At 36.9% G+C, this 17,903-nt stretch overlaps 1 protein-coding gene across 3 annotated transcripts in view; it reads left to right on the top strand.

Moving 5' to 3' along the window:
* The window catches only part of LOC149828593 (myosin-17-like), a 120,644-nt gene that overhangs the window by 57,046 nt on the left and 45,695 nt on the right, over positions 1-17,903 (top strand). For all 3 annotated transcript variants that reach the window (XR_016434309.1, XM_090017648.1, XM_090017647.1), the window contains exons 5-24: positions 8,083-8,239; positions 8,328-8,386; positions 8,536-8,695; positions 8,785-8,934; positions 9,052-9,188; positions 9,275-9,421; positions 9,547-9,648; positions 9,745-9,802; positions 9,897-9,998; positions 12,210-12,247; positions 12,480-12,606; positions 12,693-12,863; positions 13,567-13,698; positions 13,804-13,913; positions 14,019-14,079; positions 14,319-14,496; positions 14,643-14,848; positions 14,979-15,098; positions 15,298-15,396; positions 15,572-15,793. Coding sequence is in view for 2 of the 3 variants with exons in the window: in XM_090017648.1 (XP_089873774.1) it covers positions 8,083-8,239; positions 8,328-8,386; positions 8,536-8,695; positions 8,785-8,934; positions 9,052-9,188; positions 9,275-9,421; positions 9,547-9,648; positions 9,745-9,802; positions 9,897-9,998; positions 12,210-12,247; positions 12,480-12,606; positions 12,693-12,863; positions 13,567-13,698; positions 13,804-13,913; positions 14,019-14,079; positions 14,319-14,496; positions 14,643-14,848; positions 14,979-15,098; positions 15,298-15,396; positions 15,572-15,793 (2,536 nt within the window). In the remaining variant the exon portion in view is untranslated. The remainder of the gene's footprint in view (positions 1-8,082; positions 8,240-8,327; positions 8,387-8,535; positions 8,696-8,784; positions 8,935-9,051; positions 9,189-9,274; positions 9,422-9,546; positions 9,649-9,744; positions 9,803-9,896; positions 9,999-12,209; positions 12,248-12,479; positions 12,607-12,692; positions 12,864-13,566; positions 13,699-13,803; positions 13,914-14,018; positions 14,080-14,318; positions 14,497-14,642; positions 14,849-14,978; positions 15,099-15,297; positions 15,397-15,571; positions 15,794-17,903) is intronic.

Below are 17,903 nucleotides of genomic sequence, written 5' to 3'. Positions count from 1 at the left end.
GGAGCGGCATGGCTTAGTGCGCGTACAGACTTGGGAAGAAATGCAACAGTTGATGTAGTCCAAGTTCGTGCCGTCAGATCACGTCGAGAGAGCCTACAAGGAGTACCTGACCCTGCGTCAAGGCACCAATACTATGGCGGATTACACTGCTGAGTTCCATCGTCTTTCCCTACGAGTGCAGATCGAGGAGACCGCCCACCAGCAGGTCACGAGGTATATTTCTGGTCTTCGTCCTGCTATTTCTGACGATTTTAGTTGCATCACAGTTGAGTCATTGGACCAGGCTAGTAGTTATGCCATGAATGTAGAGAAAAAACTGAAAAGGAGGCAGGAACATAGGACATCCCGTAGTGACTAGTCCAGTCAACCCAAGTCGAGTTTTCCAACCAGGGGAGCGAGCTCCCCTAGGAAAGAAGACTCAACGCCCACCCGAGGAGTCGACTCTAGTAAACCCGATCAGTCTGGACCCGCATACCACACCAGATTCAAAGGTAAGCCCACTGAGTCTACCATTCGTTGCTTTAGGTGCCAAGAGTTAGGTCATATTGCGTCCAAGTGTCCCACCGTGAGTAAGAATACCCATTTAGTAGAGGGCATTGTCGAGTCTGCATCCGATAGTGAGAGTGAGTCACCTGTCGAGGAAAATGACGAGATGAAAGTCGTAGAGTTCGATGGCAACCTTGAAAATTTGTTAATCATCCGTCATGTTTTGACCACATCTCGAGAGTCGACCCCGACAAAATGGTTGCAGAATAACATTTTTAGAACCCGGTGCAACTGTGAGGGGTGCGCATGTAATGTTATCATTGATACTGGGGCGTGCGAGAATATGGTGTCCGCCTTGAACTTAAAAACAGACAAATTGTCACAACCCTATAAAATGACATGGTTCAAAAAAGTGAACGAGGTACCCATCACCCTGCATTGCCTAGTTCGATTCTCCATGGGGGAGCATTACCACGATGAGGTGTGGTGTGATGTGGCCCCTATGAGTGCGTGTCACATGCTTTTGGGGCGTCCATGACAGCCGTAGAAACACATACACATTTATCTTTCAAGGCCTCAAGATAGTCCTTCTTCCCACCAAGGAGCCCGGGCTTCCCCGACTCGCGAACCTATTAGATTGATCTTACCTCCTTGAGCTCCCCGAAAATTGGCACTTTTCTCCTACATTTACTGTGTATGATCTAAATGCTTACTGTGAGAACAACAAGTCGTCAAAGACGACTTTTTTCCAACCAGGGGAGAATGATGCAGAGTCGGATGGATCCGGATCCATACAGCGTGACCCATGTAGGGGACTGGATTTGCACTCTGGGAATCAAATCCAAGCAGTGGATTCAATTCCGATATTGGTTCCGAGACATGGAGGGGAGGATCTGCTGTGTACCACTGCTAGGCAAGCGCAAAGAGTACGGGTCAAACAACTCCAGATCCAGCAACATATCGGAGCGGCATGCCCAATAACCGGATCCATCCAAAGTCTTTAAAAACCCCTCTAGGGTTTCATGCACAGGGAGAATAACGAAGACAAACCGCAACTTTCTCTTTTTTGTTCTTATTTTCTTTTCCCTGTTATTCCCTTTCAATAGTTTTCCATTGTTAAGCTAGGATTAGTGGTTCGTTTACAGTTCATTCAGTTGGTTTCTTTTATTAAGTTGATTCTTATTGGAATAAAGAAAAGCAATCATTCCGTTTACACCACCGAATCGGTGGTCTATTTGTGAGATTCTTCACCAGAACCTGTTTTGTGAGAAAGAGAAAAGAAGATGAGAGTAGGGGCTGCGGTTGTCACGATTTCCTTAATGTGAAATCGTGACCTAAAGAGGGTATATTAATATGTTTTGAGTGTACAATATGGGTCCGGGTCTGGTATAATATCCAGACCCAGAATGAAATAAAACAATATAAAGTTGTACATAAAGGCTATACAGGTGGATATGGGTCTGGTATGATATCCATACCCAAAACACCACTTTATCACCCCCCCTCAAGTTGATCATGGTTCTGAACCATGAACTACTTGCCTTTAAGCGTCCACAAACGATCTTTTGTCAAGCCCTTGGTAAAAATGTCTGCAACTTGTCTTTCAGTGTTAACAAATTCAGGCTCAATCTCTTTTTCTTCAACCTTTTGTCTCACAAAATGTTGGTCGATCTCAATATGCTTAGCGCGACTGTGGTGTACTAGATTAAATGACATATTGAGAGCACTTTAATTGTCACACAAAAAGGTAGACAGAGAGATCATTTCTCCCACTTCAGTCAATAAGTGCCTGACCCATGTGACTTCGGCAGTAGCGGCAGCCATGGATCTATACTCAGCTTCAGTGCTTGATCTAGCAACAACCTTTTGTTTTCTACTACTCCAAGAGACTAAGTTTCTCCCAATAAAAACACAATATCCTGATGTAGACCTTCGCTCATCAGGATCTCCTGCCCAGTCTGCGTCACAATATACGATAAGTTCACGCACATTCTTGCCAGACGATTGTGAAGAATATATCAACCCATCTCCAATGGTCCCTTTCAAATATCTGAGTATCCTCTTAACCGCCTCCATATGCCCAGTACGTGGTGCATTAATGAATTGAGACACTTGATTGACTGAATAAATAATATCAGGTCGAGTAAAACTGAGATACTGTAACATTCTTATTAGACTGCGATACTTGGTGGGGTCTTCATACAGGTCTCCATCATGAGCACTTAATTTTTGGTGGAGCACACTTGGAGTGGCTAAAAGTTTGCAGTCTTTCATACCTGCTTTGCCGATAACATCTATTGTATACTTGTGTTGAGTGAGAGTCAAGCCATGAGCCCAACTATCGATTCTACGCCAAGAAAATAGCACAAGGCTCCGAGATCTTTCATTTTGAATCTCTGACCTAATAGATCTTTTACTTCTTTGATGTGATCTTCAGAGTTTCCTGTGATAACTATATCATCAACATAAATTAACAATAGAGTGATCACATTCTGACTTCTAAAAATGAATAATGAGTGATCCAATAGGGAGCGTGAGAATCCATGTTTCTGAATCTCAAGGGAGAAGTTGTCAAACCAAGAGCGAGATGCTTGTTTAGGCCATAGATAGCTCTTTTTAGCTTGCACACATGTGTTTTACAGTTTTGTTCTTGATATCCAGGGGGTTGTTCCATATAGACTTCCTCCTTAAAATCCCCATGCAAAAATGCATTTTTTACATCCAGCTGACTCAGCTTCCATCCATGCTCAACGACCAAGGAAAGAATAATTCGAATCGTTCCCATTCTCACAACTGGACTGAATGTCTCATCATAGTCTTGTCCTGCTTCTTGAGTGAATCTTTTTGCAACCAGTCTCACCTTGTATCGTTCAATGGTTCCATCTGGTTTATACTTTATTTTGTAGACCCATTTGCATCCAACAACATTTTTGTCAGGTGGTCTGGGAACGATTTCCCAGGTTCCACATTCATATAAGGCTTGTATTTCATCATTCATGGCTTCTACCCATTTTTTGCATTTCACACTTCGTGAATATCCTTGTTAAATTTTTTATGGATTCTCATTCTTCTCAATCGAGTCTTCCTTCGAGTTTCCTCAACCAGCTTGTTTCTGAAAAGTTAACCACCTCAAACTTCTTGATTTGGAAGAGACAAATCATTCCCTTTATAAGGAGCCAAGGTCTCTTAGGTCATTTGGATGGAACCACTCCAGTCCCGCTAGAATTTGTTACGAGAGAAGAGAAAGATGATAAAGGGGCCACTTCAATTGTGTATGTCAAAAATGCAGCATATCTTAACTGGGAAAGGAAAGACCAATCAGTAGCTGCATACATTACTCCTACCTTGTCTCAAGAGGTTCTTGTTGCGATCCCCGACAATTGTACAACCCTGCAACTTTGGGAGAAATTGGTTCAGACGTATTTACAAGTTTCACAGGCGAGGATGGTTTTTCTCAAGAGGGAATTTCAGCTACTGAGAAAAGATTCCATGACCATCATGGAATATCTCAACAAGATGAAGACTATCACAGACCAACTTGCAGTTATAGGATGTGCCGTGAGTGACAGTGATATGGTGCAACAAACTTTGAGTGGATTGGGACCCGACTATAATATGATCGTCACTTCACTATTATGTCTGCCTGCCCTTCCTACTTTTGATGAGTTGAGAGCTAAACTGATTCAGTATGAAATGACTCTGAAGGGATTTTCTCAAGAAACACATGCTCATATAAATTCCCAAGAAGTCTTTGCCACACGAGTGACTTATGGTCGAGGACGAGGGCGAGGAGGACAAGGGTGAATGGACATAGAGGACGTGGATTGCTTCCCACTCCAAATATCTTGACTCATACTCAGGGACAAAGGCCAATCCCCACTTGCTTCCTCTGCAACAAAAGGGGGCATATCAAGGCGAATTGTTGGCACAACCCTGAAAATAAAGGAAAGGCTCCACAGACAATAGAAAGCAAAGCCCACTAATATCAGAGACAATGGAGAGATTAAAGATCTGTTAATATCTGTCCTCTCAGAATTGAAATTAAAACATAACGATCAAGGCACATGGTTCGTCGACTCAGGGGCAACAACTCACGTGACTGGTGATGCAGGTAAACTTTCTAAACCTATCCCTTATTTTGGCAAAAGTGACATTGTCACTGGAGATGGATCCTATCATCCTGTTTCCCATGTTGGAAAATCTGTTATTCCCATGTCACATTCTACTCTTGAACTTACTGATGTACTTCATGCTCCAAATATCAAGAAAAATATTGTCTCTGTTTCCAAGCTTGTTGATGATAATCATGCTTCAGTCGAATTCATTCCCTTCTCTATGCAGGTCAAGGACCTTCGCACGAGGGAAACATTCGCTGAAGGAAAAAGATGAGGCAATATGTATGTCTTTGAAGAAGCTCCATGTCATCCCGTCCGCCCTATTCATCTGGATTCGAAGTCTTCATTAGAGTCGTGTTCCTTCCCTTCAACAAATGTTTTTAGTATTTCTGAATGTAATAAGCCTTTCTTATGACATAGTCGATTAGGACATTGTGGGAGTCATTTTATTGAGAAACTTGTTTCTAATAATCTCATTCCAAAAGAAAGTCTCAATGTGGATGAGAAAAGCCAGAAATGTTTCAGTTGTTCTTTATGCAAAAGTCATGTATTGCCTTTTCATTCTATTAATAAGAGAGCATCAAAGCCTTTTGAGATGATATGTTCTGATGTATGGGGACCTGCTCCAGTTGTCTCTGGATTTGGGAGCAGATACTACCTAATCTTTGTTGATAGCTACTCTCGATACACCTGAATATATTTCATAAAAAATAAGTCGGAAGTTTTTCTTTTGTTTCAAAATTTTCTTTCCTTAGTAAAAAATCAATTCTCTGAGTCTATCCAATTCTTTCAATGTGATGGAGGTGGGGAGTTCTCATCTAGTGACTTTATTTATTTTCTTCAAAATAATGGGATAGGAAGAAGGGTGTTCTGCCCACACACGCCTCAACAAAATGGGATTGTTGAGCGAAAACACAGGCACATCATTGAAAGTGCCATGAGTATGCTCCATGATAGTAATCTTCCTATTAATCTGTGGACAAAAGCCTTTCATTCCGCCGTACATGTAATAAATAGATTGCCTATGGTTGTTCTAGAAAATAAGTCTCCTTATTAATGTCTTTTTGGAGCTCATCCTAGTTATTATGATTTGCGTGCTTTTGGATGTGTTTGTTATGTGCATATTGATCGGTTCCAAAGAAACAAGTTTCAGGACAAGGTTCAGAAGTGTAGATTTGTGGGATATGCCGACGACTACAAAGGATACAGGTGTTACGATCCCATCAACAGACATATCAGAATCTCAAAAAATGTCATCTTTGATGAACACAATTTTGATCACAAAGTTGGCACAATGGATATGTCCTCTACCATGACCGAAGTTTATTATCCTTGGCTGAATTCAGAACTTTTTGCTAGTTCCAATGAAGTTTGCCGTCCAGATTGTGGGTAGCAGGAAAAAGAAATGTCTGAGACTATTAGCACATCGGGATCACAACATTGGGAAGAAATATCATTTGTACCGGGCAGATACAAGGGCATTTACTATGCTAGACAGAGAACGACAACGTCAAATCTTTCAAATCACACCTCAGCAGCTTCACCTACTCCCTCTCATACTCTTGAGGTCAGAAGATCCAATTGCATGCGACATCCTATTGATAGGTGGGTCAGCTATAACAATTTCTCTTTGGACTTTCAGCTCTTCTTAACTGCTCTGATACCATGTGAGATTCTTCACCCGAACCTGTTTTGTGAGAAAGAGAAAAGAAGATGAGAGTAGGGGCTGCGACTGTCACGATTTCCTTAATGTGAAATCGTGACCTAAAGAGGGTATATTAATATGTTTTGTGTGTACAATATGGGTCTGGGTCTGGTATAATATCCAGACCCAGAATGAAATAAAACAATATAAAGTTGTACATAAAGGCTATACAGGTGGATACGGGTCTGGTATGTTATCCAGACCCAAAACACCACTTTATCACTATTCTCTATCTCAACTTCTGTTCACTGCACACACTGAGATCGTGGTTTTCTCTGAAACGACCCCCCTAAGTACCCAGGGAATCCGGCACCCTCACTGCATCACATAATGACAGCAATATCTTAAAGTCAATAATTCAAACCACATAAACATATGAGACATGAGCATTACGATATGAGCGTATACAAGATATTCATGGTATTACCAAAGAATTAAAATTAAATGACTCAAGATATACATTATACAAGAATCTAAATTTCTCAAGGAACATATTTTTCACATAAAATTCACATAATATACCTAATAATCATGCTTTGATACATGCTTAAGGGCATCAATGATCATTACGATAAAACAAAATACATACAACAAAAACTTAGTATTTTGCAAACAAAATGAAAAACACATAAACATAGTATTTAAGATTTTAAAGAAAACCACGTACTCTTGTAAAATATAATTTTCATGACGACTTTTTTCAAAACATATACATATTCATAATCAAAACTTATATTTCATGTAAACATGCTTACACAAAAACATCTATCAAAAGTCAATAATTTTTCACAAGTTCTAATTTTAATTAACTTGAAAACATATTCATTTTTAACATATTAATAAATATCTACTATATTTCAAATACATTTTTTTTAAATATATACCATAAATATTTAAGGTAGGGAATCCAAAGAAAATACATATGAGAATATGAGAGTTTCGAGTCCAAGCCGTTAATCAATTCAAATCTTTCTTTCGAAGCACATACTAAGACCAAGTTACCTTGCTCTGATACCATGTCACGAAATGGCACGGAACCCAAGACATTCCAAATCGTAATCCAAATGCCAAATCAAAATACATTTGAATACTAACAAGATACAAACTAATACAAGTTTTGTGAATAAATATTTCATTCATAATGAACAATAAAATACATAAAAAATAAATACATGAAAACCTCACTACAAAATGCACTCAAGAACACTAAAAAATATCTAGAACTACCCATTACTCTCTCACCTTACAAAGGCACCCACCCACCCATATTTATAGAGAAATGTAGAGGAGAGAAGAAGAGAAAAAGTGGAATGGAGAGGGGAAGTCCTCTCTCATTAAAGAATAAGAGAGCTAGCTAGTCAAACTAGTTTGACTAGCTCCCAACAGCAATATATATATATATATATATATATATATATATATATATATATATATTACATTAATCTTAAGATCATTCACTAGGAATTGACTTTTGGATCATTTTTTAATGCTTTAAAATTTAAATTCTAAGCCATCAAATTTCAACCCTTAAAAAGATCCTGCTTATGCATAGAAATTGGATGTTTCAAGACCCAATACCTTAAATCACATCTATATGGTCAGATTTAAGAAAAAAACAAAACAACCCATGAAAATCTCGGTTCACACTCTAGTTCTCATATTATGTATGTATGTATGTGAAAACGATGTGCATACACACTTCTAAAGTCTTATGTAAATGCACATAGGATATTGTTTTCAAATTGTTAATTATTTTTCTTATTCTTGATGGAACAGAGCCATGATAAATGAAGGGAAGTGCAATTCTATTCTGGTAAGTGGAGAGAGTGGGGCAGGTAAAACAGAGACTACAAAGATGCTTATGCGCTATCTTGCTTATCTTGGTGGTCGAAGTGGAACAGAAGGGCGGACAGTTGAACAACAAGTCCTTGAAGTAAGATTACACTCCTTTCTACAAATTAATTCACCAAATATTTTAAATTAGTGGGGACGATTTTGATATTTTATTTATGAAATTACAGTCAAATCCTGTCCTAGAAGCATTTGGCAATGCAAAAACTGTTAGAAACAATAACTCTAGGTGAGTTTGTCATTATGATTGCATTCCTATGGATAATTGTATTTCAATTAGGTGATGGTGATGAAGTAATTGTTCATTTAGTGAAACATCTATATCTTGTTCAAGTGTATTTGTGGTGCTCATACTTATTTTCTCATTTTTTCTCATAGTCGCTTTGGGAAATTTGTTGAGATACAATTTGACAAAAATGGAAGAATATCAGGAGCAGCTGTTAGGACTTACCTTCTTGAAAGATCTCGTGTTTGTCAAATTTCAGATCCTGAGAGAAACTACCATTGCTTTTACCTCCTTTGTGCAGCACCAACTGAGGTTTTTATGTTTTCACTTTATAGGATATTTTTATTTGTGCTTACAACCATTCTCCTATTAAAAGTGGCCTTGCATTCACAAACTTGCAGGAAATTGAGAAATATAAATTAGGCAACCCAAAATCTTTTCATTACCTCAATCAGTCTAATTGCTATGAACTGGATGGTGTCAATGATGCTCATGAGTACCTTGAAACAAGAAGAGCTATGGATGTTGTTGGAATTAGTGAACAAGAGCAGGTTGGCACTTTGTCTGTAAAAGATCAACTGCAATATAAATGCATTTTATGAAGATTTTCTTAACTATGCTTTTACTCACATTGCCTTTTCTATTTGTTCATTAATCTATTTCTTCAGGAATCAATTTTTAGGGTTGTTGCTGCAATTCTCCACCTTGGCAATATTAATTTTGCCAAAGGCAAAGAAGTAGATTCTTCTGTATTGAAAAATGATCAGTCTAGGTTTCACCTACAAATGACAGCAAAGTTGCTTATGTAAGTTTATCTTCTTCAAAATAACTATTGAGCATTCTATCTCCAGTTTTTCCACTTTAATCTTGCTCTACTTGATGCTTTTTCAGGTGTGATGCACAAAGCTTGGAAGATGCACTTTGTAAGCGTGTGATGGTTACACCTGAAGAAGTGATCACCAGAAGCCTTGATCCTGTTGCTGCTATGCTTAGCAGGGATGCTTTAGCCAAAACGATATACTCTCGTCTATTTGATTGGTAAGTTCCTATACTTTTGAAACATTGTTGAAGTCTATATGGTTTGTGCTACTCTATAAAAAATTTAAGTTTTTGTTCTAGATGTTGGTTTATGGATGTATTGAATGTATTTGCTTTTTACACAGGCTGGTTGATAAAATTAATGTTTCTATTGGCCAAGACCCAAACTCAAAGACTTTAATTGGAGTTCTTGATATTTATGGATTTGAAAGTTTTAAGAACAATAGGTATGATGTCCTTTTGTATCTGTTTCTAGCTTGTAAAAATGGTCTTGATCCATGATTCTCTTTTGTGGTACTTAATGGTGAATTACATCTGGTCAGTTTCGAACAATTCTGCATCAACTACACTAATGAGAAGTTGCAACAACATTTTAATCAGGTTTATATTCCTTTCTGAGTACTTTCTAGTGACTTTATTTGGCAGTTTGATATTTCAGCAATCCATAACCTTAAGCTACTATATACCATGGCAGCATGTGTTCAAAATGGAGCAGGAAGAGTACACAAAAGAGGAAATCAACTGGAGCTACATAGAATTTGTTGACAATCAAGATGTGTTGGATTTGATTGAGAAGGTTCCAGGCTGTTCTATTTTTTTGTTTCATTAAACTAAACTGCTTTCTCTATTAACATGAATAATGTTGATTTTCATGGTGCTGTAGTCTGCATGATGTATTTGCCCTACATCATTCAAGTAATAAAATAAATCATGGAGAAACTTATGGGTACTGAATTTTGCACTGATAAAAGTTAGAGAATATTTTGCAAAGAATATTATTTTTCACTATTTGATCATCTGCCTTAGACCAAATTACTTTGCCATGCATGGGAAGGCTAGCAGACTAGTTTGTTTCCTAGGGCCTGCTTTTTTGCTCATCCTTTGAATTCCTCAAGATTCTTACTCTAGGTAGTATATGATTGCAACCATAGTCACCTGTATCGTTAGAGGTAATTTCTCGGCGAGGGTATTTCTCGGAGAGATTTTCAAAAGTTGATAAATCTCGAGAATATCTCGGGAAAATATTGGGAGTTTAAAAAATTTTAAAAATATAAATAACAACAAAAAAAGCTAAGAAAATAATAAGTTTTGCATTATTTTTCTTTCAAAAATATAAAGAAACATGTTTTAAAGGTTTTAAAATATAAAAGAAACAAAAAAATAGGAAATGCAAACTTAAAAAAAAAAAAGATTTTTTCTCAAAAGATATCGCAATATTTTGTTTTTGGTGATATTTTGAAAATATCGTGATATATTCCCGATATTATCAGCTACCTTGAAATAGCCGATAATATAGCGATATTTTCAAAATATTGGCGATATCACTGATAGTGATTGCAACTAGCCATTTACTGGTTTTGGTTCTAGGAACAAGCTCCTCCATGTGCGTTGGAAGTTGGAACACTACCCTCTTCCATCTTCGTGACTCACCTTCCTAGTATTCAGAATATGAGTATCAACTACCAGATGCCAAATGTGTGTTACCTTTACCTTTGGAGCAGAGTTACCGGAAGCGCCTAGGTAAAAGGGGAAGCGCGAAACGTCGCGCTTCCGAAGCGTGAGGGGAAGCATCCTCCTTTTATGGGAAGCACGCTTCTCCCTCGCTTCCCCATTTTTTTCATTTTTTTCGCTTCCTCCTTGCTTCCGGTTCGCTTCCTAGGTCGCTTCCGGTTCGCTTCCTAGGTCGCTTCCGAGATGGTTCGGAATTTTCTTCTAAGTGGTCCCACGCTTCCCCGCTTCCTAAATTTTTGAAAGTGCCTCACTTCCCGCTTCCCGCTCCCGATTCCTCGACTGGTAACTCTGCTTTGGACTGCTCCTGGGAAGAAGTGTTCCAAAACTCACCTTTGTGGGAAATTTTCAATACAATTTCATGGTCTTATTTTTTTCTGCTGAAGTGAAACAATAAAAATATTAAAAACAGAAAACACACATATTCATACAATCTTATAATTGAATGTCGGAAAATTAGTGATAAAATTTGGATAACTAACACAAATTACCAATTCTTGGAAAGCTTGCAACAAAAGGAAGAAAAAGACTGGATACAGTAAGCCTGTTTCTTCTTAATACAGGAAAGTGGCATGCTAGGAATTATGGAAGGTTATGGGAGTTTTTATTGATTTTTCCAGCTGAGATGTAATTATGGTATTTTTGTTGATTTTGTCAGCTGAGATGTCAATGTGTTCATCTAGTTTTAGAAATTCCAACTGTGGATCAACATTTTCATTATGCTAACTACTTTCAATCTCGTAATAATTGAACCTTCAGAATGGATTATCAAAAATCTTTTCTAGATTATGTTTGCATTCACGCTGCCATTCTTTGTTGTTTATGGGGCATGTTGCTTTACAATTGAAGTTAACTGAAATTATGCATTGTAGTTATGTGATATTAGAGGATGCTTACTTTGACCATGGTGAAAACTTTTATGTATGATAAATGGGAGAATGAATTGCAGTTGTTAACTGATGCCTGTTGCTAAATTACTTTTCTTTTTTAATATTATGTTCGTCTCTTCTAAAATATTCTCCTCAAAATACAAATTTGTAACACAAGCTACTTAGTTGGCCTTTTGTGCTCTACATAAACAATTTAGAGCTGAACAATGAAAATAAAAAATTTACATATTCAGCATAAGGTTTGATGTCAATGATGCTGAAACATTTTTCTGCTCCTAGCATGAAACGTGTCAATGTCAATTTACATTGACTGCATTTTTTTTTTCCTTTCTTCTTTTGAATTGTGATTCGCCTATTTATAAAATGCCATGTGTTACTTGTTTACACAGAAACCAGGAGGAATTATTGCGCTGCTTGATGAAGCATGGTGCGCTTATCTCTTGAAATTTTTGCTTTTCTTACTGTCTTGGGTTACCTGACTTTTTGTCCTTTTCCTTTAATTTTTTTTTTTTTTACTTTTGCCCGTTCAAAAGAAAATTTGTGCTTTCTCTGGATATATTCCTCTTATAGGATTTCAACAGAACCATGCGTTAGCTGATGTTACTCATAATGATCTTAACATTTGGAACTTATTTATTGAATAATTGTTTGCATTTTAGCATGTTTCCAAAGTCAACACATGAAACACTTGCCCAGAAGCTTTACCAGACATTCAAAAACAATAAGCGGTTTATCAAGCCAAAGTTTTCTCGTACCAATTTTACCATCTCTCACTATGCTGGAGAGGTAAAAGAATAATGTTTCAATTTTGTTTTCTTTGATGTAATCATGAGTTCAGTGCTTGATACTTGTTTCCCTGAAAAATGCTGCAGGTCGCATATCAAGCTGATCTGTTTCTGGACAAGAACAAAGACTATGTGGTGGCAGAACATCAGGATCTGTTGAGTGTTTCCAAATGCCCTTTTGTAACATCCTTGTTTCCTCCATCTCCTGAAGAGACATCAAAGTCATCCAAGTTTTCTTCCATTGGCTCAAGATTTAAGGTTTTTTGTCTTCCATTTATTTCAATGTGCAAGAATCTTCTATATTATGGAGCATTTAGTTAAAGCATAATTATAAGCTTAATCTACTGATACTTGAAAATCTACCACTGTGATAACTCAAGTTTGGCTGGAGGATCATTGGACCTATGTTATTTGTGTCATTGTATTGGTCATATTTTATATATGTTAATATTATTTGAATTCATCCTTTTTCATAAATTACTGATATATTCTCTTAAAATTGTGATATTACGAGCAATAATGATGCTTATAAATGCAAGTTGACTGTGTCGTGTATCTTGCTCCTGTTTTTGTTGCTAGTTGGTGGTTCTAAATCCTTTTTGCAAGTACTGAATGCTAGCTATGAGGTTAAAAATCCATATTATATTTGAATAAAATAATACAACTTGTCCGATAAGCCTCTCAATTTCACATTCAATTTGTTTGAAATCTAGGATAAATGGATAACAATGTTTTTTTACTGGGATAGATGTTTTGAAGATCAGTATGTATTAGCTTCAGCATTTCAGAAGAGCCTAATCAGATACGCAAAATTTCTTGTTTACAGTTCACTTGCTAAATAATATTTCTCTGTGAGTCATCACCCAAACATTCTATCGTTTGATTGGCATTCTCTACAGTAATTTGCATTCCATGTGAAGTCCCTTTTGTTAATGCATAATTCAATTAATTCAATATCCAGCTGCAACTTCAATCTCTGATGGAGACATTGAGCTCGACACAGCCCCACTACATCCGATGTGTGAAACCAAACAATTTTCTAAAGCCAGCAGTTTTTGAGAACTTCAACACTATTCAGCAATTACGTTGTGGTGTAAGGACTCTCTGAACAATTAATGACCCTTTTTAGTGTTTCTGATCCTTCTTCTCAGCATCTGATGCTCAACTACCAAGAAAATTTCATTATTCACACATATAGGGTGTTCTTGAGGCCATAAGGATCAGTTGTGCTGGTTATCCTACCAGGCGGACTTTCTATGAATTCCTTCACCGATTTGGTCTTCTTGCTCCAGAAGTATTGGATGGAAAGTAGGCAATCTGCATTTTATGTTATCAAAAGAGTTCTTATTACTCTTGTTATATCAAATTAGTATTACAGTTTTAGTGATTGTTTTTTGTGTTGTTTCCCTACAGCTTTGATGAAAAAATTGCATGCCAAAAGATTCTAGATAAAATGGGTCTCAAAGGTTATCAGGTAATCTTTCCCATAAACATACCACCTGCAATCTTCTTTGTATGCTAGTTTTTCCATTCCTGAGAATTTTGTAGAGGTAATAAATTTTTCTTCGAGATCTTGTATTGCTGATTTGTAAGTTGATGAAATGGTGTTTGAGAAATCTCATTTATTTTATGTGAGGATTTTCTTCTTTTGTGCAATTGATCTGTCATTATGAAAACTAGTTTGCCTTAGCAGCATGTGATTGCCAACTGCAGATTGGAAAGTCAAAGGTCTTCCTGAGAGCTGGTCAGATGGCTGAGTTGGATGCACGCAGAGCAAGGGTACTAGGAAATGCAGCAAGAACTATTCAAAGACAGATTAGAACTCATATTGCTCGGAAGGAGTTTCTTTTGCTACGTAAATCTGCTATTCATTTGCAATCACGGTGGAGAGGTAAAGTTTTAAGTTATTTTGAAACTTTATCAAGTGATCTCTTGTATTTGTTGTGGTTTGTGCCTTTTTTCATTTCATGAAGATTGTATTTAGATATTATTTTGCCGATGTTTATGATTCTAGCTGATTTATTAAATAAACTTCAGGAAGATTGGCTTGTAAATTGTACGACTATATGAGAAGGGAGGCTGCTGCGAAGAAGATCCAGAAGAATTTAAGAAGATATCTGGCTAGGAAGTCATATAATTCACTGAGGGCATCTGCAATCACACTGCAGACTGGTTTAAGAACAATGACCGCTCGCAATGAGTTCAGGTTTAGAAAGCAAACAAGAGCTGCTGTTATTATGCAGGTAAGCTTGCTTACTGTTGAATGGCTTTTATTTGAATATTATTTTCCGCTAGTAAGAGATAAAATTTTGAATATTAATTTTATATTACCTCTTAGAACTTGATCCATTTGTTGTTCATGACTGCTTGCAGGCTCATTGGCATTGCTATAGAGAATATTCATATTATAAGAGTTTGAAAAGGGCCGCTATTGTTACTCAATGTGGCTGGAGATCACGGGTTGCCAGGAGAGAACTTCGGAAATTCAAAATGGTTAGATATGATACATAAGTATGATTCTTTAGTCAAGCAATGATACATAACATCAAATACTTTGATTACTTAGCTTGGTTCAGTCTGTGATAGTGTGTTTGCATGCATATCTTCATTTGGGATTTGCAAGTTCAATAATGAATTCTCTGTTTTATTATATTGTACAAACTATTGATGGGTGTGAATATAAACTTTTTAGGCTGCAAGGGAAACTGGGGCGCTCAAAGAAGCTAAGGACAAACTTGAGAAGCGTGTGGAGGAACTTACATGGCGTTTGCAATTAGAGAAACGATCGAGGGTAGGAATATTTTCTTGTTATATTATAACTTCAATTAAGTAATGCCATTCCATTTGTAATATTCAGTGTATCTCCATTTTCTTCAATTTTTAACTTAGTGGATGCCGAGTATTTTTCTAGTCAGTGCTTATGAAGTTAACTGTAACAATGGCCTATGGGTCATGCAACCATGCAGGTGGATCTTGAGGAGGCAAGAGCTCAAGAAATATCCAAGTTAAATGATGCTTTACAAGCCATGCAAATTCAGCTGGATGAAGCAAACTCAATGATTGCCAAAGAACGTGAAGCAGCTCAGAAAGCTATAGAAGATGCTCCTCCTGTCGTCAAAGGAACACATGTTCTTGTTCAAGATACAGAAAAGATTGAAGCTTTATCTGCAGAGATGGAGGCCTTGAAGGTAGTCCTACATGTCATAATTAAAGACAGATATCTATGCTATTTAAAGCTTTATTGTTCCATTTAGTACATGAAAAATCTAACTTTATCTGCGTAATAGGTTTTAGTGGTTCAATATCAAATACCAGAGATTTTCAGAATTCATCATTTTATACAGAATTAGTCTAACAGCTCATCAATGTTGTCCAGGCCCGGTGGAATTATATAGATGATAAAGAGGTTTTATACTTAGAATTATATTGAGATCAATTGATATACCATAAACAAATTTTTTTATATATTTTTGTTGTTATTCGTTGAAATGAAAACATACCAATACTAAGAAAAGTATTAATGCAAATACCTTCTTGAAGAAGAAAGCTGTAGAAAAGATTAATCAGTAGAGTCCTCTTGTATGTGTGTATGTAGAGATTTTATGGAAGAACTGTTACTTAAGATCAATTATAGGGTGTGTCTTTCAAAACTATCTTTGAAAAAATATCACAGTTAAATAAGTAAATAGATGATGTATCTTTCAAACCTATCTTTAAAAAAGTTACAGTTAAAATAAGTAAAAAGGATTTTATGAAAATTTATTTAAGTATCATTTAGCTAATGTTTCACAGATTTGGATAGCAAAATTCCTTTAAACAATGTTAAGGACAAAGAAAATTTTGAACTCCATGAGTAATCACTTGAAGTCTGATGTCATTTTCTTGATGTTGATTATTTTTTGTCATGACTGTTAAAATATTATGTCTCTTTTAACTGTAAACTGAAATACCCATCAGGGGTATTTCAGTCCTTTTACTCAATAGGTGTCAGCCACCCTAATGGGCACATTTTTACTTTTTCTTTTTTAATTTACTTTTGCCTTTTACACCTTTTTTCTTTTTGACTGTTGTGAAAGGGACAGCTCCATATAGCTGTTGGAGCTGCCCCAACAGTCACAAATGTGACCGTTGGGTGCAGCTCCAACAGTCATATTGAGCTGCACCCCGTGGCTTCTTTTTGCATTATAAATAGGCCTTAGTGGCCTTTGTAAACATATCCTTTTTTGTGATAGCATATGCAATAACAATGCTTTTGTAAAGCCCCTCTTGGGAACTTATGAATTGAAGTTCATTTTGTTTCCATGCTTTTGTGCATGTGTATCCGTGCCTTCGTGCACTTGTGAGTGTTCTCCTTTGTGCCTTTGTGCACTCTTTGTATTTCTTGTATTGTGGTGTTACACACAATCTCTTTTTGTAGAGATTTTCACATGGTATCAGAGCAAGGTTGTTTGGAGAAAGAAATTGGTGTGATTCTTCTCAATATCAAGTGCCTCGGAAAACATGCCTTCAACTTTTTGGTGATTGGAGTGGAGACTCTTCTTCATTCAATATTTTAGAAGATTACTACAGCAAGAAAGATTTAAAATCTTATTGCGGTACGTATTCTTTTCTTTCTTCTTTCCTCTCTAATGGGTGAGAAAGACTCCCATTTTTCTCTTGGTTTCAAGCTAAATGGCTCAAATTATCACGTGTAGGCCGAAAATATGGACGCTCACATCAAAGGGAAAGGGCTTTGGGGTTACATTCAAGGCTCGATTCCGGAACCAGAGCCTAAAATTACTTTGGTTAAAGAAGGGGAAATCAAAATCCTGAGGGAGATGAAAGAACTAATGCTCTTGAGGAATATAGTAGGAAACATGAGGAATGGGAAATGAAGAATTTCAAGATCTTGTCTTGAATTTTCTCTTCCGTTGAGACAAGAATTAATGCCAACATTATAAAGTTTAAAAAGGCTTCTCAAGCGTGGGAGTATTTTGAGAAGTTGTATACTTCTTGTTAGTTTTTCAATATTCAGGTCGTTCCACGCATGAGAGTGGAGAAACAGAGAGAGAGAGAGAAAGGAGAAGCTGGAGAAAAACCGATACCCTATTATCTTAGGGTCGGCTGCTGTGTAAACCCATTTATATTAACATGCTATTACAAAGATTAGGGTACTAAAGTACCATCATTACAATAAAGTAAATTACACAATGCCATTAATGAGAAGTTAATGTCACGGGTCTAGATCTCCAGATCCATGACCCGTAACAAGGTTAAACACTTCTTTTCACCCTCCCTCAAGTTGTGCATGATCTTGAA

Source organism: Nuphar pumila, chromosome 9, assembly GCF_984573655.1.
Source record: "Nuphar pumila chromosome 9, dmNupPumi1.hap1.1, whole genome shotgun sequence".
Taxonomy (NCBI): domain Eukaryota; kingdom Viridiplantae; phylum Streptophyta; class Magnoliopsida; order Nymphaeales; family Nymphaeaceae; genus Nuphar; species Nuphar pumila.
The sequence above is the reverse complement of the archived record's forward strand: the minus strand, read 5'-3'. Positions and strand labels throughout refer to the sequence as shown.